This window comes from Haliotis asinina, chromosome 1 (genome assembly GCF_037392515.1).
Source record: "Haliotis asinina isolate JCU_RB_2024 chromosome 1, JCU_Hal_asi_v2, whole genome shotgun sequence".
In the NCBI taxonomy this organism is placed as follows: Eukaryota; Metazoa; Mollusca; class Gastropoda; order Lepetellida; family Haliotidae; genus Haliotis; species Haliotis asinina.
In genome coordinates, this window is record NC_090280.1 from 97,340,717 (window position 1) to 97,364,358 (window position 23,642).

The following is a 23,642-nucleotide window of genomic DNA, read 5'->3' on the forward strand; positions in this document are numbered from 1 at the left end:
GTCCCTCCACAAACAACACAAACAGCATGAACTGTGTATACAATGTTATCAAAAGGTCATCTGACGAACACATGACATTGCAATACTACACATGGCGACATGGTATGTGTATATCTCAAATACAAAGTAGTTTCCACCACGATCAGTTGCAGACAAGGCATAGTACAACATATTACAAAATACATCTATTGAAATGAAAACATAATAGGGCACTGTCCTCATCACATCTGACAATAAAATCCAGCACATTCTACAACGAATCATCCTTTGAACAGATTTGTTGAAAGCGTACGCTTCGTTCACTACAGAATATGCAATATCGGATATGAAGTAAAATATAGGTGAGACATATTTCATCGTATCTCTGATTAAATGAGCATTATATTGTGTTATCAGGAAAGAGAAGGGATGAAAATTGCCCCATAATACATTGCCTGGTTTTGCATTACGATAGCATATACATCTACAAATGTTACAAATGATGATTCAGGATCTCCGTTGCCTAGAAACCAGGCGGTACTTGGAATAAGCAAACACGTCCTCAACTCCTTGCATTACTAAGGTATATGATGATATGAATTCCAGCCGTGCCCAATTTTCAGATCTTGTTTCCAGTTCTTGGCAACCAAACGTTTTCAAATGATTGTCCAAAAATGTCGAAAAATGAATCTTATTCATAAGATGTTTTCTCAAACCTTTAGGGCTGTTGCTTACCCTTTTCCCGGTTACTTGGTCCCGTTGTTGCTTTTCAACGACGATTTAATCTCTATTATGTTTTGAAACAAGTAAAAAATGGGTTATATTCAAAATTTGCAACTGGTTATAAAGGATGGTTTGCATGAAGTTATCTTACATCTACTGGGTACTCCGTCTATTATTGGCCTTCTACATACATTTGAATAAAAGGCACCTGGTGCCTTTGGTTCTTTAACACCTGGTGTCATTGCTGAAACCGGGACATTTATAATACCATACATACCATATAATACCATGGCGATGCCATAAAATATGGAATGCATGTTTGTACAAACATACAACAAGACCGCAGTACATTTTGGCTAAAGTGGTACTATATCATTTCTACTAGCGTTGAACAATAAAAAAGAGACGCCTGAACAAGAATGACGGAATTACTAAAATGAATTTTGATTGATAACCGAGATAGTTCAAACTAAAATGAGACTTTATGGTGAGCACAAATTTGAAATTTACTTCAAGTGAATATTTTTTACTAATATATTTCTTTGACTCCACGTGTTACTTAGCCATGTGCAGACCATTAGGTGTCACCATTAGGAGATGATTTTGACTTGTTTTAGAAGTCCTAGTATACTTCTCACCTGGACATTCCGCTACAGCTTAAGAAATATTAACTTAATTTCAGTGCTTTTAGCAATATTCCAACAATATCACGGCGGGGGACACTTCTGATATTGAACCCATCAAAAACCAGGTGTTAAGCGTGACGAACGCACGATTTAACCAGTAGGTTACCCCATATCCCAGTCAATGTCCTCTTGATTCACTGTGGCATTGTTCTGTTTTACCCTGATTACGACTAAACGCAGTATGCTGCTACTTCCAAAATGACAATTATTTTATATGTATATTCACAAAGCATAAGCTATTAACAGCAATAACATAATTCCATAGGACATAAAGTAAACAGGTATGTTTGTATGCAAATAACCACTTCAGATTGCCTTCTTACATGAATGGTTCGGTACATGCAGGTTCGATGGTCTGTCTCAAAGAGAATGTTCTTAATATGCTCTGTATCTATAACATGCCACTCATTATATTGATATCAATAAGACATCATAGTCATTTCAAGTTTGGACTGTGTGGCTGGGTTTCAAGGCTCTGCCAGTCCCAGGTAGGAGATCGATGTTTCACCTTGCTCCTAAGCATAGAATCCCCACATGAAGGTAGCGACGGTCATTAGAAGGATGGCGTTGAGGTTGAGGACCCTCCTCCATGTCTTCCCCTCGTAGATGGAGGTCTGCTTGGCTTCAATGGCTGCTTTCTCCTCTGGAGTGAGTTCCTGCTGCTGGTTCATCTTCTCGATGCCACAGATCCACTGCATGGCTTTCTTGTAACATGGCAGACTGTCGTAGTCCACTGAAAGGAAGGGGGAACGTCTTTAGCACCATAACAAAATGGACCAGATAGCATCGGAAATGTACAATGTAGGATTAGCTATCACAGCAGAATTTCACTGGGTCATGAACCATGAACGCACTAACATGGAGGAGTATCTGCAATGGGCAATATTAAACATACCAACATACTAACTGTCAACCATGGACTATATTAAAGTGACTGACCTACTGGAGCAGTCATAGGCAATGCTGAACACGCTGGCCTATCGCAGCAACAACCATAGGCTATATTCAACATACTAGTCAACTAGAGCAGCAGCTAAGGACAATATTGAACATATTAACCTGTTGGAGTAGCAGTTAAGGACAATATTCAACATACGAACCCATTATTGGGACAGCAGTTAAGGACAATATTGAACATACTAACCAATTATTGGAGCAGTTAAGGACAATACTGAACATATTAACCTGTTGGAGCAGCAGTTAAGGACAATATTGAATATACTAACCTATTGGAGCAGCAGTTAAGGACAATATTCAACATACTAACCTCTTGGAGTAGCAGTTAAGGACAGTATTAAACATATTAACCTCTTGGAGCAGCGGTTAAGGACAATATTGAACATATTAACCTTTTGGAGTAGCAGTTAAGGACAATATTGAACATATTAACCTCTTGAAGTAGCAGTTAAGGACAATGTTGAAAATACTAACCTCTTGGAGTAGCGGGTAAGGACAATATTGAAGATACTAACCTCTTGGAGTAGCAGTTAAGGACAATATTGAACATACTAACCTATTGGGGCAGCAGCTAAGGCGTCTTGTTTTTCTCTCTCCTCCTTGGCAATTTGCTCCTCGTCAATGTCAATCCGTGGTCCGGTCTCGTAGCGGTTCCAGAATGTCAGCCGAACCAACTAGAACACGCATCAGTGAAACTGATAAAATGACATCAGCTGTGCTAATCGTGTAGATTTATTACTTGTGTGTAAACTATGAAATCAGTCAAGAGGAAGCTACAGAAAGCTATTGCATTAGAAGTGTATATATTTCCAACTTAGTAGCACTAAGCTTCAATATCATAATGCACCTCTAACTGGAGTTATTGTTAGATAAACTGGAGGGGGAAAACAAATAAATAAAAAAAGAAAAAAGAAGAACAAAACAACAAGACAACAAAGCTAAACAAAACAAACAAAACAGGAGTTTGTATTGGATTATTATCAGGTTCAGTTAAAATTAAGGTTTTAAGTAAAATTTATTTGAAAAACAAAACAGAATAGATATGTGACGATAAAGCGCCAAGCGTTTATTTTTTTTATGTAATATCGTCACTATAAGATATTCCCAAATGAAAATCTGACATATCGTAAAATCAACAGAGGGGTATACTTTCATACGAGTAGATCTTACATATGACAGACCTTGATGGTTTCTGCTGTGAAAAATGTAACTTGTAACCAATTCTTACATGGATGTCATCAATAGGCTTTGTGAGCAGACTGATGATGATGGTGACAATGATGGTGATGACGAACAGGATACACCCAAAGTGGAGGTAGTGGACTTTGGACAGTATATCAGGCATGGGGTTGTCCGAGGTCACACCGCAAGGGGTGGGGGAGTATGAGTACTCCCAGGCGAAGCGGATCAGTCCAGTCACGAGTCCGACCATCAGGCCCCAGAAGGCGCCCTGCGAAGAAATTAGGAGGAAAACTTCTCAATTCATCAGAAGACATTTGATGAGTTGAGATGTTTATACATTACGTCATTCCCATCACTGTGGTTAGAAAAAAGAAAACCTATAGATTAGTTTACGAGTTTGCTTTTCTACGTGAATGTGAATTTAGTTTTACGCCGCTTTTAGCAATATTCCAGCAATATCACGGCAGGGGACACCAGAGATGAGCTTGACATATTTTGTCATCAGCGTGATGAGCGGAAGCCTCAGCCATCTGGCTACCCGTCGACCCTTCCTTGTATTCACTTTAACATGAATTACTCTGCCTCACCCAAAAGAGATAGATTCGTTAGAGAGGGACATGTATGAAGTAATGATAAACAAACAATACGTAATTTGAAAAGGCACGTATTTCACTTACAACTTCATTGGTTCGCTTCCAGAAGATGGCAAGCAGGTAGACAGCACAGACAGGTGGAGCAAGGAAGCTGGTGATTCCCTGGATGTAGTGGAACAACTCGCTGATGTTCTGGACGATGGGGATCCAAGCAATACTCACACCGACGAGGATGAGGACGCATACTCTTGGGAGTGAAAACAATTAAAAATCAAATAACAATTACAAAAAGTCCATGGTGTGATACCTGTCTTGTCTTAATACACCTCGCAATCTCACACGTCAATGCCAGAGAATAACCAGTCTTGATTATCTTCTGAAAAAGACCCCTTTGGGAAAGTACACACTAACATCTTCCTGAGTGCACTATAACGTTTGAGGATAGATCATCAGACGTGTCACGTTTGCTAATAGCATAAAAATAACGTCACTATTACGCCTACGAAATTGTTACTGATGTTTGTCTCAAATGTGGTAGTGTATTGTCAGTTTCAGCTTTGGAATGTAGTTTTGGCTAAATGCTCAACCTAACAGAACACGGCCCCAATCCTACCTGCCCACAATCATGAACAATAGTAACATGAGAACATGGCCCCACTCTTACCTGCCCACAATCATGAACAATAGTTACAGCAGAACATGGTCCCACTCCTACCTGCCCACAATCATGAACAATAGTTACAGCAGAACATGGCCCCACTCTTACCTGCCCACAATCATGAACAATAGTTACAGCAGAACATGGTCCCACTCCTACCTGCCCACAATCATGAACAATAGTTACAGCAGAACATGGTCCCATTCCTACCTGCCCACAATCATGAAAAATTGCTACAGCAAAATATTCCCTCAGTCCTACCTGCCAACAACCATGAGCTCCACATCAGATGCCTGTTTCCTGATCCTTCGCCAGATGTCCATGGTGAAGAGGGTGGAGCTACTGTTGAAGATAGAGGTAAGGGAAGAGATCAGAGCGGACATCATCACGGCCAACATAAGACCTCTCAGTCCCGGGGGCATCAGTTCCAGCACCAGGGTGGGGTAGGCGATGTTGGTGCAGCCTGAACGACTTCCGCACACCTTGAAACACACGTCTGGATCGGCACAGGCTACTGTATCTGTACAGACATCAAAACATATTTTTTATATCCAATCAATAAATGTTAAAACCTAATATATAAAAAGCTATTAAACAATTTAACCCAAACGAAGGCAAGGAAGCACTGACCAGGGAACAGTATCCGAGAGATCATTCCTGGGAACACGATGAGGAACATGGGGAGGAACTTGAGGTACCCAGCCAAGATGGTACCGGCCTTGGCATTGGAGATGTTCTTGGCAGCCAGAGCCCTCTGGACAATAACCTGTACGGAAAACACAGCTGCGAGTGACTTGGTCCAAATAACAAGTGCTCTATCTTAAAATCTTTCCTAAAGGGTTCCTAAAAGTTCCTAAAAACTGACGGCGAAGTGGCGTTCGTCCATAAACCCTACAACCAGAAATATAGTTATACAAAAAGTTACTGGCATTTGTAAGTGGCAAGACTCGCGGACGTGTCATGATATCTCAAATGCGTAGATTGATGCTCATGCTGTTGGTCACTGTTTTGTCAGGTCCAGACTCGCCTATCTACAGACCGACGCTATATAGCTGAATTATTGCTGAGTGCGGCGTCTAACCAGAGAGCCAGTAGCAGAATATGTCACCAAAACCCCCTCCCGTTCACGAGCGTTTGATTCCTTTCTGGACACACAAGAACAATCGGTAGGAACAACAGGAACCAATGTACCCGTGTGTTTGAGTTCTGGACGCATCTCATCAGTGCAACAATACCAGTATAAGTCCTACCATCTATATATACCTGAGTACCAATAGCGAGAGTAAACCTGAATGGATACCAATGACATGAGTGTACCTGATCGGAGCACCAGTACCAGATAGACGAGATGGTGAGGCCGAACATGATTCCAGGCCAAGGAAGACCAGGATCTTCTGGGGATCGGATGAGGTGCATGGAGTTGGCTGGGGGAATGCCACAGTCGGTGAAGCTGTAGTTGTCGTTTTTAATGCCGTAGTGAACTTTGGTTGTGTTGGGCCATGCTTCGAAGAACTCCTTGATAACCCTTTCATAGCCTCCAATCTCAATAAAACCTGACAGGTAAATGAGTACAGGTGGGGTGTAAAATACCAAGAATAAAATATATCATTCGCCAAGGTGGTCTGTGACTTTTAAAACTTTTTTCATGAAAATATATGATGATTATTGGTGGTTAAGGCTTTTGAAGGGTTGAATCTTTTGCAGGATTCCTTCCTCATCTGGTATCCATTAGTGTCATGTATCGGTGTCTGTAACAAGAGCTGCTGAGCTAGAGTTTATGCTGTAGTCAATCAGCTCAAGACATACATCGTTGATTTCTTTTTAGGGTGGTTTGGTGTAGAGATGTGCTTTGTTTTTCACAAACATTTCATTCTTTAATTTGTTAAAAAATCCTCAACAGAAGAGATCGAATTCTACTTACATTCTGTATAACAAAGATCTAAGTGCTGCATAACTGATATCCAAGTGATGTGTACACCTTGCATACTAGAGGTCCAAGTTCTACTTACTCATCACCATACTAGAGGTCCAAGTTCTACTTACTCATCACCATACTAGAGGTCCAAGTTCTACTTACTCATCACCATACTAGAGGTCCAAGTTCTACTTACATTCTGTATAACAAAGATCTAAGTGCTGCATAACTGATATCCAAGTGATGTGTACACCTTGCATACTAGAGGTCCAAGTTCTACTTACTCATCACCATACTAGAGGTCCAAGTTCTACTTACTCATCACCATACTAGAGGTCCAAGTTCTACTTACTCATCACCATACTAGAGGTCCAAGTTCTACTTACTCATCACCATACTAGAGGTCCAAGTTCTACTTACTCATCACCATACTAGAGGTCCAAGTTCTACTTACTCATCACCATACTAGAGGTCCAAGTTCTACTTACTCATCACCATACTAGAGGTCCAAGTTCTACTTACTCATCACCATACTAGAGGTCCAAGTTCTACTTACTCATCACCATACTAGAGGTCCAAGTTCTACTTACTCATCACCATACTAGAGGTCCAAGTTCTACTTACTCATCACCATACTAGAGGTCCAAGTTCTACTTACTCATCACCATACTAGAGGTCCAAGTTCTACTTACTCATCACCATAAGAATGAAGGCTCCAATGACCATGATGACAGTCTGGATGAAGTCAGTCCAGATGACAGCAGTCAGACCACCTGGAGGTTACAACATGTCAGTGAAAAGGCAGCAAAGCAAGTTATTCTTTGTGAATAGAAAAACGGCCTCATAAATATATTATACAAAATTCTCAGAAATATACAACATAATTACATGCACAAAAGGAATGCTGGTGATTCCATACAATTCACCACATTGGTAATGTGGCTGAGTTATTGCATGCATGCTGACTATTCAGAAACATTTGTTGCACTACAAACAGTAATACTGGATGACATGAAGGACTGTTGAGCTCCGTTTGTTTTAAGTGAAGGTAATGGAAAGAGGCTGCCAATTTAACGATAACAATTTAACAATCTGTCCATAGATCTGTCCATATTCGAAAGACACTCTTGTAACTTTGCTGGCAGTGTCAACAATTTTGACATTTTTCACTAACATTAAACATTGTAGGTCACCACACTTTGAACAAAGGTTTGATAAAAGCGGTGACTGTGGTTTTGTCAACAGAAAAGTTTCTTAAGTGGCGAAGAAAATAAAAAGCCTCTTTTGTAAATGTGATCGATGTGTTTTGAAAACAAAAGTTGTGAATCTAACAACGGAATATCTGTAATGGTATTTGTGGACAAAATCGTTCCTTCTCTAAATTTCCCTTTTAATAGCACAAGGTGGCCAGATTATCGTACGAAAGTTGGTGATACAAACATTCCTACCTCCAATGGTGAAGAGAGCAGCTATGACAAGGAGGATGATGACAGCCACATACAGGTTGAGTTCCGGCATGGCTTGTGTCAGGAAGATGGCGCCGGAATACAAGTCGGCCTGGGAGAGGAAGACGGACAACATGTAGGCACTGATGCAGAACGTGTTAATCTGACACTTTGGGCTTATTTTTGTTAGGGTGACAACATGACAATGTCTCGTCAAGGTTCTATACTGCTGGTTGGATTGATGATAGCAAGAGTGTTGCTGGTTGTCGATACAATTTTATTTTGATAAAAAAATGTTTCAGCGACGACATAGGACCCCTTTATCATAGAAAATATGTACTTATAGATAAACCAGTCGCAGGGTTCCGACCATGCCATGTGCAGGCAACACGACGTCCAAGATCTCAGTAAAGCTTTCCAAACCTGGGCAGATTCAGGACATTCCGAGATGGAAGTGCAACACCTTATTTTATCATATGCTCCTATTCAGAAACATTTAACTTGTCTTTGCGTGTGTTTGTTACAAATCAGCTGTTTGGAAGGGTATGCTCACATTTAGGGTTAGTTGGTTTGCTTTTTAACGCCGCACTCAGCCTTATTTCAGCTACATGTCGGTGGTCTGTAAAAATATCGAGCATGGACCAGACAATCCAGTTACCAACATCATGAGCATCGGTCTACGCATTTGGGATGCGACTCCATGCGTCTGTCAAGTCAGCGTGTCTGAGCACCCGACTTTCTGAGCACCCGACTGTCTGAGCACCCGACTGTCTGAACACCCGACTGTCTGAGTACCCGACTGTCTGAGCACCCGACTGTCTGAGCACCCGACTGTCTGAGCACCCGACTGTCTGAGCACCCGACTGTCTGAGTACCCACTTTCAGGGATAGTAAGTGAAATAGACAGATGCTCACGATAGGGTCGGAATCAGAGAGTCGACTCTAGATTTGTCGTGACTGTGTGGACACTTCTATTTTTCAGAATACAGAGTCCCGGCAGACGACAGTAATACATGGACCCCCTATGGCAGACAGATCAACTTACAGATATCTTTGTGAAGACGTACAGGATCAGAGCAAGAACCGACAGGTAGATTCTGATCCTCTGACCGCCAAATCGCTTCCGGAGGTACTCGGGCATGGTGAACACCTGTTGCAGGAGTGAAATCGTTTAAAAATACACACTTTGAAATTTGACGTTGCCTATATGTGGATTTGATGCCTATTATTTTCTGTATGGTACTGAACGCCACTGGCTCAGAGAGAGTTGCGACTCAACACTAGTACATCTATAAGACTTCGGAGCATCATTTGCAGTATCAAAGGCATGGTCTTACAGCATGTATGGACCACTAACAAGGTGGCTGACGAACATGAATATATAAACCGAACAGACATTTGATAAAATTATATTGTCATGAAGAAAGTTAGCTATTGAAGTATTGATGTTATTGATTGAAAAGGCTGAATATATCTGTAATTAGGGAGTACTTCCATATCTTCAGTTAGGAGGTTGCTGTATGAATTATACGAATTATCCCCGACCCCGGTGATTTCAAGGGTAACGATACACATAGATCTTGCTGCCGACCATTTTTGAATTTGTGATTTCAGTTTGGACCCTTTCTAATGTCGCAGAGCAGTCTCATGAGAATTTGCTGTGTGATCGTTGTGTTTTCCTATACCCGCAATGTATGACTGGAAACGTCACTTACCCCGGCGGCAACATAGACGGGGACAAAGATCCACCCGAGAATCATCAAGATGAAGATGGCCTGGATACAACAGGAACAAAGGAATCAATAACTGTCATAATACTCTACAATTCCAATGATTTTCGATATAATGTATGCTAACCCGCCATTTTGATCCTAAAAATAAGTTGTGCACATTGCGCTATAAACATGTAAAGACTAATATATATTTTTTATAAAAATCAAAGAAGCCCATGCCAGATAATAAGTGAGATTCAGTCCTTGTCGTATTCGAATAGGGCCACAGTAATTTGTTCCACGTTTGTCTTGACTTTGCATACCCAAGTCATTAATACTGGTCGCGGAAATTTCCGTCAACTCGTCTATGGACGTATACAGCCTTGATGTTAAGTAAAGTACGATTTCAATATAATCATACTGCATTATAAGAGATACCCACGTTCAGCTCAAACGCAGCTATACCGATGCCGCTAGCTGCACCGGATCCTGCTAGACCCACGAAGTGGCCACTGCCGATGTTGCTGGCGAACAACGACGCACCAATCTAAAATATAAACACAGAACGTCGGATGAAACCATATATATATAATAAATACAAAAGCAATTAAAAACGAAGTTATAGAATAATAAGCCATAAAAACAACAAATGAACTCATGTAAGTAACCATTTGGAAGAAATACACTCCAGTCTAACATTTAAATACGTACGTCTAGGTAAAAGGTAAAACCACAGATGGATACATGTAACCGCTTTTGCCAGAGGAACACAATGAAACCAATACTATAAATGCAACCATTCTATCATAAACTAGGAAATGTAAAACATTTCCTCCTTTCTCACGTTTGTTTCAAGTTATTTCCCTACACTGATGAAATGTATTCCAGAAACCTGTCTCACATCGCTTACGTCATACAGGTAAACAAGAATGGATACTTACCTTATGCGTTCTTATGTACCGTACGTCATGGACTGGTGGTGATATTATTGAACTCTGGTTGACAGGTTTGGTCGCCTCGTAAATTTTGGCGGCTGAAAATGATTAATTTTGATTTCACCTAAATGAGGAAAACTTACCGGGATCCAGTGCATGCTCCTTCCTGCCAAAAAGTATCCACCCACGGTACCTCTGTTCCGACATGATGACTGCAACAAACATGGGGACAATCAGAGAGTTTCGATCGAGGAAGCATCTCCAAACATTGATACAATGTAAGGGATTCAGTAGAAAGACCTGCTCAAAATATGGATATAATCTAATTGATTCAGTAGGGGACTGCTCAAAATACGGAAACAAACTAAGACAGTCGCTTATTCCTTTAAACGCCGTTACCAGCTTCCACTTGCTTACAACTTTGTTGACCTATATCAGTGACATCATCAATGACCTCATCAATGACTAACCTTGGAGGGAGGACACACAAGTATATTTTTTCAAGTATTTCGGCCACAGACCCAAGCCACAAGTATGCTTTGTTTGGCATGGCTACACATGACTTGACACTTCGTCTGTTTCATAACCCTAGGTAGAATGTTTGTGATGTGTGGCGATATTGTATATTATCTACCACCTGATCCAACACTAGAGACGTGCTGTAGTGTGTGTATAGGGGCGTTATTGTCTTGTATTGACCACGAGGGTCTCAGGTTGCAGGACAGCTTCTGTTGATATGTTTACTGGGCAGATAGATCCTCGGTAGAACACGGGAGGGGTGGGGGTGGGTTCGAGTTGCGGTGGTGGGGGAGCAGGGGGCTTAGCGGGAATGAGGTCTGGCTGGGGAAACGCTAGGGTGGGAATGAGGGGAGGGGGTTAGGAATGAACGGGTGGAGGTATGCCTTTCATTGTGTACGGCTTGTGTAACCGTCCTCTTTGGAAACAGGAGGTCATCTTAAAAGCGTTATCCATTAATACGAGGCCATATTGAAAGCCTTATACATAGCGGTCAAGGCTGAATCATGTTGTTAATAAGACAGCGGCTTGACGAGTATGTAATCTCTCATTCACCAACATTTATCATGTAGACCTGTTTTTGACTAATAAGAATTATTTTTATGTCTTATTTGCAGCTGCTCTCAGGATATTGAAGACCCGTCATTTATTGATATCTAAACGGAACTGACCATATGAACTTGCAGGATAACTTAACAAATTCTGATTTATGTTATCATTCAATAAATCCCATTTTTTATGATATCAACAGTTGCTGTTGAACATTTTAATACTGACCATTGGAATACTGATGCTAACGTCAAATCATATTTAAAATTACAAATTCATATCTAAAATTCCAAAATTTTACAATTTACTCACAAAGTTCACAATGTCTGGATTGGTAGGTTATAGACTACATCACTTATTAGCACTAACATTGGGATCCGACATATTCAGGAATCGTTACCATTACCAGGCTGACATAGCTGACGGAGCCTTTAGAAAGTTACACAAAAGCGCAACAAAGCAGTATGCAAATAGCCATGTGTTCCCCTGACTAAAAGGTCTCGAGCATGGTGTCTCACCCCACTCTTACACGACTACAGCCATAGCCTAGATCTTCCAGAAATATGACTGAAAAAGATCTATTCAGACCTATTTGAGCGAGTGGATTTTAATTTATTTATTTTTCATATGAACTCAGTTTCCCGGGAAATTTATCATGACTTTGTCGTGAGAGCGAGATATGCGTAGTAAAGGTGTGTCTAAAGCCAAATGCATGAGCGTTAGCAGGTACACCCCAATCTTTATACGGCTGTCTTGCTGTTAGTTTGCAAACACAATGACATCTTAATATAAAAATTTTGACGTGAAATTTAAACAGTGTGATGCATTGTGATATCTGAAGAGACTTCCAAGTCACTACACGATTACTCTGCCAGTAAACACAATGAACCCGAATTACGAACATTGTAAAGTACTATACTTTACGAGTCACTGAGAAATAACAGGCGCTTCGTTCGTCCGTACGTTTTGAACGAACTAGGTCTGAAAAAGATAAAGATAATAATAAAAAGTGAGAAAAAAACCCAAAGAAATGACAGATGCTGGTACAAATCTGTGTACTATTTACAGCTGCACACCTACAGTTAGCTTACAGTTTGTTAATGCAGTCTGGTTAGAGAGCATGTTGAAAAGATGGGCCGTAAGATGCTTGGCACCTCCAACCCAGTCGACTCTAAATCTTAATGCAGCCCAGACGTTGTGATGTTCAAAGATCTGGTGCTGACAGGGATCAGCCCTACATTAGACTGTCTATCCGAAAAAAAGACTCTCAGTTCTAGATAAATAAGTTCTAGAATAAACGCTGATGATCAAAAGTAATACCCCAAACTGGCTTTCAGTGGGCATATCACGTATTCAAGCGTTACTATGAGATTGACCAGTCAGAGAGCAGAACTAACCTGACATGATTCCGTCAGTGAATATCCAAGATGGTGATTACTGGCATAAGGCGGGACAGTATACGGCGATTAAACGCACCATAAGTATGAGACAATGCTGCCATGAACTAGCTGGATAGCAATTGTACCTTAACTCTTCAGACACTGGTTAATGTTCTTTACAAATGAAAAGGGTGAAGAAAATGGACGATGAACATTCGCTATCGTTATTTATTAAACAGTCTTAACATGTTTTTACTCTTGTGATGTATTTGATGTCCTAAACACCCAAACAGTCGGGTGAGATTTTGCATACGTGCTCCATGTAGTTAGAGACAGTTCAACATTTCGACATTGTTGACAACATGTAATTCTTGGGGCGGTGGGGTAGCCTAGTCGTTAAAGCGTCCGCTCGTCACGCCAAAGACCTGGGTTCGAGTCCCTACATTAATACAATGTGTAAATAGCGTTTCTGGTGTCCCCACCGTGACATTGCTGGGAACTCACTCACAACTACTCATGTGATTTACCATATATGGCGTTTTATGAATTTAACCATTGCTAACCAAACGCAATTCATCACTGATGAGGTCACGCATTCCATCGTTGTTAACGTAGTGCGTCCAAGCAATGTTAACGGAAACAATGTCTCCATAAAGCGCAGCGCTTTGAAAAGACACGTCTCCCTATAATAGACAACTTGTCACTTAACCCTACCACTATGACACATACACCCCCAGTAAACTTGCTCGTTATAACATACACAACTTGCGTCAGCCATGTCTCTAGACTACACAACTCTAAAAAAATCAGCTGAAGTTAATTTGACATCAGGAAGTCTCCGCCGATATACATGCACTGACATCACCTTCTTTCTCGGATTCCATACCTTCTACTATTGCATTGATACATTAAAAAACCCATGTTTAATGTGATTTACACAACGAGCGTCCTACATGCAAGTTCTAAACTAAGATCAGGTGCAAGTTCTTGCTGTGATATAACCAAGAGAGTTATTTACACAGGTATGAAAACACCATACGTCTCTGTAACATGATACGCAGGTAAATCACTGTCGCGTTTGCCAGCAGTCAATAATTCAACTGGGCATGTGTATTTGTGACCAACCCCTGTTCGTAAAGCTTCGGCGGGTGGGTGACACCCCTGTCTGGCATACCCCGACACCGTTACGACGGTGGAACAGAGGGGCAATGTCTTGTGGGTTGGGGATAGGGGCAGCTCCGTCCAAAATAAAACTCGCAGTTCTACATAAGACTATCTGTCCAAAATAAGTCTCTCAGGTGTACCTAATACATTCTGTCCAAAATAAAACTCTCAATTCTACATAAGGCTTTCTGTCCAAATAAGACTCCCGGTTCTACATAAGACCCTTCTGTCTAAATAAGACTCTCATTTCTACAGAAGGATCTCTGTCCAAATGAGACTGTCAATTCTACATAAGACTCTCTATCCCAAAATATGACACTCAGTTTTGCCTAAGACTGTCAGCCCTACATTAGGACCATACGAGATCCATAGACATACATGTACAGTCAACTAGGACTATAATGATCTACAGAAGTCGGAGATATAAATTCTTTATAATCATAGTCTTTTTATACCCATTTTGACTGAAACATACAGTAAGTGGTGTTTATATCCTTCAGTCTGTTATAAAAGTGTGCGTTCAAAACGGTTTTTACAGCGAATTGCGTTCAAAAGTTCTAAAACCTAATCACGTTCAGCCCTTAGTGCCTTTGAAGGTAGTCAAGGTAAGTCATTAATGTGATGGTAAAAATAACATGTCGTCATTGAGTAAATACGACCTTCACCTTTAGGAACATCTTTCTGCCCCGTGACTACGCATAACTCCATTCTGCCGATAATAATACGAAGTTGAGACGCTGAATACAAGTGCTCCTTTGTTATTTAGAATCTTTAGGACTTGTAGGCCAACTGGGATTGAAAGGACAGGCGAGGAATGTAAGGCTGTGTGCACTCGTGGCTTGATCATCACAGACAGAGCAACATAATAGGAGATACATCTCTCAGAGACAATAATACACGTGACCTAGTGTGGAGGTATGTCTGACTGATTCCATTGATCTAGTGAAGAATGCACTACCGTTCAAAAATAACTCCTCTGGGAGTCCTGACGCCGATAATGAAGAACCGAGTGAATGGTAGGGGTTGGGAGAGGGTGGGTGGTTCGGAGTGATGGGTGAGAGATGCAATATTTGGAAGGCTTGTGGGTTTATGGATAGAGCTACCCCACCGACCCCTGGTACACAAGTTTTGACGTGGGGGAATTGAACCCGAGTCTTTGACAAGAACCGTTCTTAATTCATAACCACTAGGCTACTTTGGTCGATAGATGGTCGAATAAGTGGACTGATTTAGCGCCGATTTGAACAGTACTACAGATATGTCATGGCGGATCATCTTCTAGCTGGTTAAAACAGGAAATATCCTCACCAGCACCGTCAACCGCAGAGACCCTACGGATGGTCCGCTGCCAGCAAGCACCGGTGTGCTGCATACAAACCTAGAAACAACACAATTACGGGTTCATACCCAGCAAAAGGGACGCAACTCGTCACAGATAATTGCAGCGGCTAGGATGACTGACTAACCCTGATATCCCGTTAAGCTGGAAGCGGCGCTACGGCCGTATAATTACCCCTAGCTCTGTACAGTTACGGACGCTGGCGGTTTTCTAATTAATAGCCATAATTCAGACGTATACAATCTATATCATCCAAACAGCCTGTATTTATTTTTGTGCCGATTTCTGGAGATGTTTCACTTTAAGAATTGACTACACTTTATGTGTATGTTAGTATAGCCGGAGTTGTGGGAACAGGGTGTTCCGGAACATTAACCCATAAGAAGCGTGTGGGAACAGAGTGGTCCGGAACATTAACCCACAAGAAGCTTTTAGAGTGGGTAGCGTCTGCAGTACAAGTAGATTTATGAACTGCTTTGTAAACCATGATCGGACGTTAACAGGCACCTTGGTGTTTAACGGCCCATGTCAGTGATTAAACATAGGAGGTGTGCGTTTCAGCTGTTTTCCACCACAATGGACTTCACACATTGTATCCATCTGGGCATCGAACCCGGGTTTCCGGCGTGGTGAGCGAACGCTAGCCCACCGCCCCAAACGTTACGTGGACATAGTGTTGGCAAAAGTGTATCACTGTTGATGCCACACAATTTCTTTCTTGTCACCTTGGCGGGAAACCGCATGTGTTAGTCTTTGGTAGCGAATGCGCCAGTTGGATCCATTTGTTCAATCATATAGGTTCGCAATAGAAGGAAAACGTAGTTCCACCAATATCCAAGTGACAAGTATGGGTTGCTGAAGGTCAGTTGTAACCATCATCTTCACGAGTCATTTATTTAAGTATCTGTGACATGATGACACACACAATGTTCATATTACCGACTGTGGTATTTTACAAATATAATATCGACCCAATATCTAAATATTTTCAAACAAACATGTCATTTCCGTATATCAAAACTTTATGGAGCAAGATATTGTTGCTCTGTCACCAAGGTCAAGCACACCAATGTATAATATACAACAGAAAGCAACAACACTGACTTTACATATGTTCGTACATGTACGTCGAATCTTTTACCTTGACATAATGTGATGTTTGTCATGTGTTTACTAAAAACACGTGACAATGGGCACAAGCGACTCGTAAAGACAACGCAGTTAGCTGTATAGTTGAGGTCACGTACAAAAGGGACAACTTGTGGAATTAGCATATCTCATTAGTACGAGCAACAATAACAATGTGACAGGACATCCGTGTTTACGTGTAGAGCTTACTAAAGCGGCCAACTCGGCACCATAGCAAGGCTGGCTGAAACAAACTTATAGTTTAACATGTATAGAGACGTGTTCTATTTGCATAACGTAGACAAGGAGTATCAAAGTCCAATCCATTCTTATTTATGACCATGACATGTTTGATTTGGTTTCTGCACGGGGCGATGAAGTAGCCTAGAAGTTAAAGCGTTCGCTCTTCACTCCGAAGAGCCGGTTCGATTCCAAAAAGGAATACAATATCTTAAACCCATTTCTAATATCCTTTGCTGTCATGTTGTTGGAATAACAACACCATGAAAACGTAAAACACCGTAATCCTGGGGATCGGGTAACGAAACAAGTACCACCCGTTTGTGATTTTGGTATGACAGTCGAGAATCCAACCAGGGTGCACGATAAGGGCCAGTAAGAGCAAGAATGCTACAGGGTCAGTAAGGTCACGGCAAAGGTCAAGGTCTTTTGCAGGGATCAATCCTGGAACTGATGATGCTTTAACGAGACGGAAAATATAACTTGAGTATTCGTTGGGGTGATAACTATAAGGCCAGCAGAAAGGGGTGGGTTTGGGATAACTGTGGGGTAACACAGAGGTGGGATGATGACGTTATAGAGAGGAGCAGGGGGGGGGGGGGGGGGGGGTAGTGTGAGCGATGGAGTGTTGGTTTAGTGGGGAGGAAGTTGGGGTATGACTGAAACAGCGGTTGGATCAGGTTTAAGGAGGGTATAGATCAGAAGGATTTTATTGATTAAAATAATTTGGCAGCTTGACTCGTGAGAACGTGTTTGACATCAGTACTGAACCACAACGAAGCACATGTGATACAAGTGGTTTTACCATACACGAATGAGTTTGTTCAAAACTGCGTCTGTTCATCCAGCAGATAATGGGTACCCGTTTGGATAAGTCACGTGACTAACGTTCTAGCGCTTAACAAGCAGATTAGATTATCCAGCGCCTTGCGCATGCGCAAGTGTGTGGAAACAGGCCTTTTGTTAACGGCCATTTGACAGCGAGTGGGTATGGTTTTACGCCGCTTTTAACAATATTCCAGCAATATCACGGCGGGGGACAATGGACTTCACACGGCACCCATATGGTAGTATTACTATCAAGTGATAAACAAATAGGTCCTCCAGTAACGATTGCTGCAGGAAAAATCAGACCACTTATACGTCGCATACGATTGATATATAACTGGGGTCGGTTGTGTAGGGGAGGGTTAGGGGTGGAGGCTGGGGTGGAGGGAGTCGGAGGGACATGGTACTTGGTTGGGGGTAATGGTGGGACGAGTAAAGAGAGTGATGAGTCACATGATTTGAGAAGTCACGAAACGCAGTCAAACACCACTCGCACCAAAGTCGCCTTACGTTTGAGCATTGCCCCAGCCGGGTGTACTGCAATGATTTATGAACGGGTATGAACAAGAGAGAACGGGGTAGTGCATGAAAGTCTGCATAGCTTTAAACCCAGGCAATCATGTCGAATGAGCTAAGGTTTCAAGTGGATATTCGGTTGCTGAGCTGAATGAAATATTTGGTGTTTTGTCGACAACAATGCACCGCTTGATTAACATTTCTTTGATGTTGACAGCTTGTTTGACTCGATTGTACAGTTGACCGGCAGGTTGAGCCTTGTGAATTCCGAATGGGTTAAATTTTCATTACAGACTGTGAATTCACGGGTCACTGCTCATATAAGATGCGTAACAAGGTAACAAGTGGGGGTTACACAGGGAACAGGTCAACAGGATGGGGTCAGTGAAGGCAGCTCAGACAGCTCAGGTCTGACCTCTCTCTCTGTGTGTGTGTGTGTGTGTGTGTCTGTGTCTGTGTCTCTCTCTCTCTCTGTGTGTGTGTGTGTGTCTGTGTCTCTCTCTCTCTCTCTGTGTGTGTGTCTGTGTGTGTGTGTGTGTGTATAAACCCCCATTCCGTTATTTAGACATCCGATCCCAGAAGCAGAAACTAACGCCATTCAATATCGAGTTCCAGCTTGTTGTTTACAGATCAGCATCGCAAGAGTATTGCTTAGTGGGGAGCTAAAACAAACAAACAAACAAACAAACACATTCGTTTGGCTCGGTAACGAGTCATGTAATGACAATGTCTGCGTAAAATGACACATCACAAGCGACATGTGCTTGTTTTCAATATTGTTAACACAACTTCCCTATTATAGCATTAGGGAACAACGATGAACCAAGGTAGATTCAATAGGTATAATACCTCTCCATTTTACCTCTTTGCACCCAGATTCACCCAACAACCATCTCGTCTGTCAATCTAAACATCCCAGTCATTCCCCAATCAACGCACATCACCCATTATCTTACCCAAATCTGCTTAACTATCCATCTCACCTCACACACACACACGCGCGCATACCCGTCCACCCCCGACAGTCCATGCAGAAACCCTGCAAAACCTATAATACATTAATGCGTGAACAAATATGGATAAAATTAAATCAGAGCGAAAAGGAAACTGTACGCAGTCGACACAGTAAACTACAAAGCCACACATGTCATGTCTACGTCACATCCAACATGTCCCCGTCCCACACCTTGACGTCCTTGCACTGCCGTCGACCTTCAGTCCACATTCTTCTGTCAGTTCATGATCATTCATCACTTGCCCCAGGCACTAACAATCCGTGCTATGAAGACTGGTAATGTCTCATCCTACACACGGTCTTTCTTCTTGACTGGACAGTGACCACTGGACAGTGACCACTTATTGTATTGTCAACTAGTCTTCATCGTCCCAAATTATATATGTGTACGGGAGGCTATTACGGACACAAAAAAATATTTGTTATATTTTGAAGGTTGATGATCACAGGATTATCTGGTCCAGACTCCATTATTTGCAGACCGCTGCTTTATAGGTGGAATATCTGTGTATGAGGCGTTAAACATAATATAATCTTTTGGGATATTCGCCACAGTGACAGGCAAATTAACTTAAAAGTTTTGAAAGTTGACATTGACAGCACACTCGCGTAGAGAAACACGTTATACGTGAAGAACTATCAGATTTTCTACGTGGGGAATTACGCAGCGAATTACATGAAAGAGAAATGAGTCTTGTAATCAACAGAAAATATGTGTATTTTTTCTGTCAGACACCATCGCCATAAGCATCATCACCATATGCATGACAGCCATAATCATGGTACACATCCTTTCGTGTACAGAGAGAGCCTGACTGATTCAGGTTCCTGAGTGGCTATATTCACCTTAACTTTTGAGAAATATTCTACCAATATCACGACTGGGGACACCAGAAATGGATTTCACCCATGTGGGGAACAGACCATGGTGTGTCAGACGAACGCTTTAACCACTACGCACTACGCAAGCCCCTTAGCTTGAGAGGACATTACAGACGTTTCACATAATGTAGGCGCGACGCCAGATTTACATGAAAACGTGTGTATCACTACCAGAGTTCCATAACGTGTTTACAGCATGTTAATTCTATTCTGTATTATACAAGCCATAATCACCAAATATAGGAACGGTAGAGTTATGAATACTAAGCCTCGCGATCTCTGTGAAAACATCGTAGGTAAACAGTGTTTTTGCAACGAAATTCGAGACAAACACACGTGAGTTGCGTATTTTGGGGACGAGTATAAACTTGTATGAATGATTAAACCTAATTTCTGGCAAAGACACTGCCGAGTGGTGCTGGCGATGATAAGCATGTTTGATTGGAGAAATTAGGAAGCGTGTCTACTTGGAGACTCGAACTTTGTTGGGTTATTTTACTGTTCTCTCCTGAACAAACTACAAGTTCTCTGAGACAGCTGGGAGTTTGAATAGGTTTTCATTTTTACTTATGGTCATCGTCATCGTCATCGTCATCGTCATCGTCATGAACATCATCATCATGAACACCATCATCATCGTCATGAGTTGTTATTACTTATAGATAAAACTAAATGAATTTGTGTAATGGCGGTTCTGGTCATTATGATCATTTAGATGATAACACAGATAACACAGATAACACAGATTACAGATAACACAGATAACACAGATTAACAGATAACACAGATAACACAGATTAACAGATAACACAGATTAACAGATGAAAATGAATCTATGCTATGTTCAGTAGCATTCATGTATTTTAATCTGTTCACCTGTGTATAACAAATAACAAATTATGACAATAAAAAGATACACCTGTAGAATACCGGATACTAACAACCATACTGTTTAGTGTCACATCACCCTAACACTAACCCTAAACCTCACATTAACCATAAACCTAAACCTTACCCTAAACATAACCCTTACTCTAACCCATGCCGAATTACTAAAAGTAGAGGAAAGTATCCGGCATTCTGTATTTATATAGATAATTACGCAGAATTAAAGAGTACAAAAACTGCTATGGTGTCAGTTCGAGTGTGATGATGATGTTGTTGTTGTTGTTGATGATGATGATGATGATGATGACGATGATGATGATGGTGATGATGATGACGATGATGATGATATACGTTCAGATAAGAGGCGTCTCCCTATTTGTATGTCAACCTGAATCATACCCCATTCATGACCATGTGTGACAGAAATTCTGCGCGACTGCGCAAAAAACAAAATCCGTGAGGAAATGTGATTCTACATGTTTGTCGTAATTTAGGAGCAGTTAGACAGGTTGATTAACACAGCATACCCAGGCTATACATGCGTTAGGACCTGCACGTCTGTTTGCATTGCTCACTGCGCACGGAACTCACAAAGCTTTACTGTCATTGTTGCTGATTTACGTAGGAAGGGAGTGTTATTTCCTTCACAATACCACACCAGGAGTCCAGAACAATGTAGACAGGAATTCCTTCCACAAAACAAGTATTTTAAATCCATAACTTGATTTGTCGAATGGTTTATGATACACATATCACAAAACAATGACTCGCTCCCAGAACGAACTTTGATACTCCACTGGGAGTTTTGTGTACTTTGAAAAGTAGTCGTTTTATTAGCGAGCGTTAACGTACAATTCACGTTTATTATTGTCGCGAAACATTCCGACAACACTCTTGTGGACTCTGATTGGGTACAATACAACGAAGTATAGTTCATAAAACCCTGTGCAGTGGGTAAGAAGGGTGGGGCCCATGGCACGCTTGTTGTTTAGAATCATAAAACGGGTGGGTTGGAATCGAAGGGTGCTGATACAGGTTTAGGGTGGGACCGACTGGACGTTTGGTGGTTAGGATTACTGTACGGGCGGGGTGGGACTGTGACGGTGCCGAAACAAGGTTTGGGGTAGCGCAGGGCTGCTGAATTTGGACCGGGTATGTCTGGGAAAAACCAGTTGGGTTGGCGAACAAGGGAATGTAGGCGCGCTAGTACTGCTTGACTGATCATCGGAACGCTACAGGTTAGCAATTGTGGTAACCAGTTCATCAAGTATTGCTAGATATAACCCAAAATACAGACCGTACTTGAGAACGTCTTCTGTTGTTGTCATTCAAGAAAGGTAAAACCTCACCTAACTTCATTAGTGCAGCTATGTCAGTGAACCTAACTGTGAAATATATCAAAATGCCCAAGGTAGAAAAGGTTTCAGCGTTATACACCTTCCCTTGAAAATACATATTACTGTCCTGGAATAGGTGCGCACACTTCATATTGTCGGTAACCTGTCGAATGTTAGTCATCCGCAAAGATCGACAATGTGCGTTCACAGGTAAACAAGTAGTCGCTAATTACAGGAAATCAGAAGACTTTACTTACGAGAATTCCGACCCCAATGACGATGACGAAGTAAGCGACAATCACTAAAATGTCTCCATAATGAAGACGTGTAGTATTCTCCACGTCCATTTCGGCTGTTCCGTGTTTAAGAAGTAGACGTCAAGCCTCTTTCTTCCTACACTGGCTCTGACCTACCTGACAGCCATTATTTGTCGCCTCATGAATATTCAGCAGCAAAGAGGATCAGTGAAGCGTTGCTGAGGTCAGACGCAAATATCAGGTGTGGGGTAGCGCAGGGAGATCTCCTCTGTCCTGTGTTCTCATCGCTTTAAGCAGATATTGACTCTGTATTGAATGCAGCCGGGTGAATATCGTACCGAGGAGGGATCTGTGCGAAGGACGTCGTTGACACAGTTTTTCTTATTGTTATTTTGCTTAAGGAATGCGTTGTCATTATTATGGGTTTCGAGTCTCTTAAAGACACACTCGTACCTAAACAGACGATCAAGAAATTAATATTCTGAAAAGAAAATTTAAAATATTTGTTTGAGCTTGAATCTATTTATTTGCTCTGTTTATCTTCCACTTTATTTCCTCTGCCGTGATGTATTGATAAAAGCGGCATAAAGTTACGTCCCTTGGCTGTACAAGGATCTGTAAAATCATATTTGCTCCTATCATGATACAGCACTGTACCTAAACTTCGTCTTCCATGAATCTGAGTTAGAGACAGCATAATCGAACTGTAATACTGCTTGCAAACCGCTCCAAAACCAAGCTTACTATATCTTTCCAAAGAGCAGCTGCAGATGGAGGTCGGGTTCTACGTTAAAGAAACACAGGGCTGAAGTTTATAAA

At 41.5% G+C, this 23,642-nt stretch overlaps 1 protein-coding gene across 1 annotated transcript; it reads right to left on the minus strand.

Annotated features, from left to right (window-relative positions):
- Nucleotides 1-29: 29 nt before the first annotated feature.
- LOC137255983 (sodium/glucose cotransporter 4-like) lies at nt 30-23,011 on the minus strand. Its single transcript, XM_067793621.1, has 14 exons — nt 22,824-23,011; nt 10,929-10,997; nt 10,293-10,397; nt 9,854-9,913; nt 9,184-9,288; nt 8,142-8,250; nt 7,386-7,466; nt 6,096-6,331; nt 5,409-5,544; nt 5,040-5,298; nt 4,205-4,367; nt 3,574-3,795; nt 2,902-3,019; nt 30-2,121 (listed from the first exon to the last, which is right to left on the minus strand). Exons 1-14 carry the CDS (start codon nt 22,911-22,913, stop codon nt 1,904-1,906), a joined length of 1,971 nt encoding a protein of 656 aa, XP_067649722.1. The 5' UTR covers nt 22,914-23,011; the 3' UTR covers nt 30-1,903.
- Between the last annotated feature and the right edge of the window lie 631 nt (nt 23,012-23,642).

Coding starts and splice junctions, on each gene's coding strand:
- LOC137255983 (XM_067793621.1), bottom strand. CDS start 22,913: ATGGACGTGGAGAATACTACACGTCTTCATTATGGAGACATTTTAGTG. Junction 8,251..9,183: donor ACGTCTTCACAAAGATATCT/GTAAGTTGATCT, acceptor TTCCTCTCCCAG/GCCGACTTGTATTCCGGCGC. Junction 3,796..4,204: donor GGAAGCGAACCAATGAAGTT/GTAAGTGAAATA, acceptor ATTTCTTCGCAG/GGCGCCTTCTGGGGCCTGAT.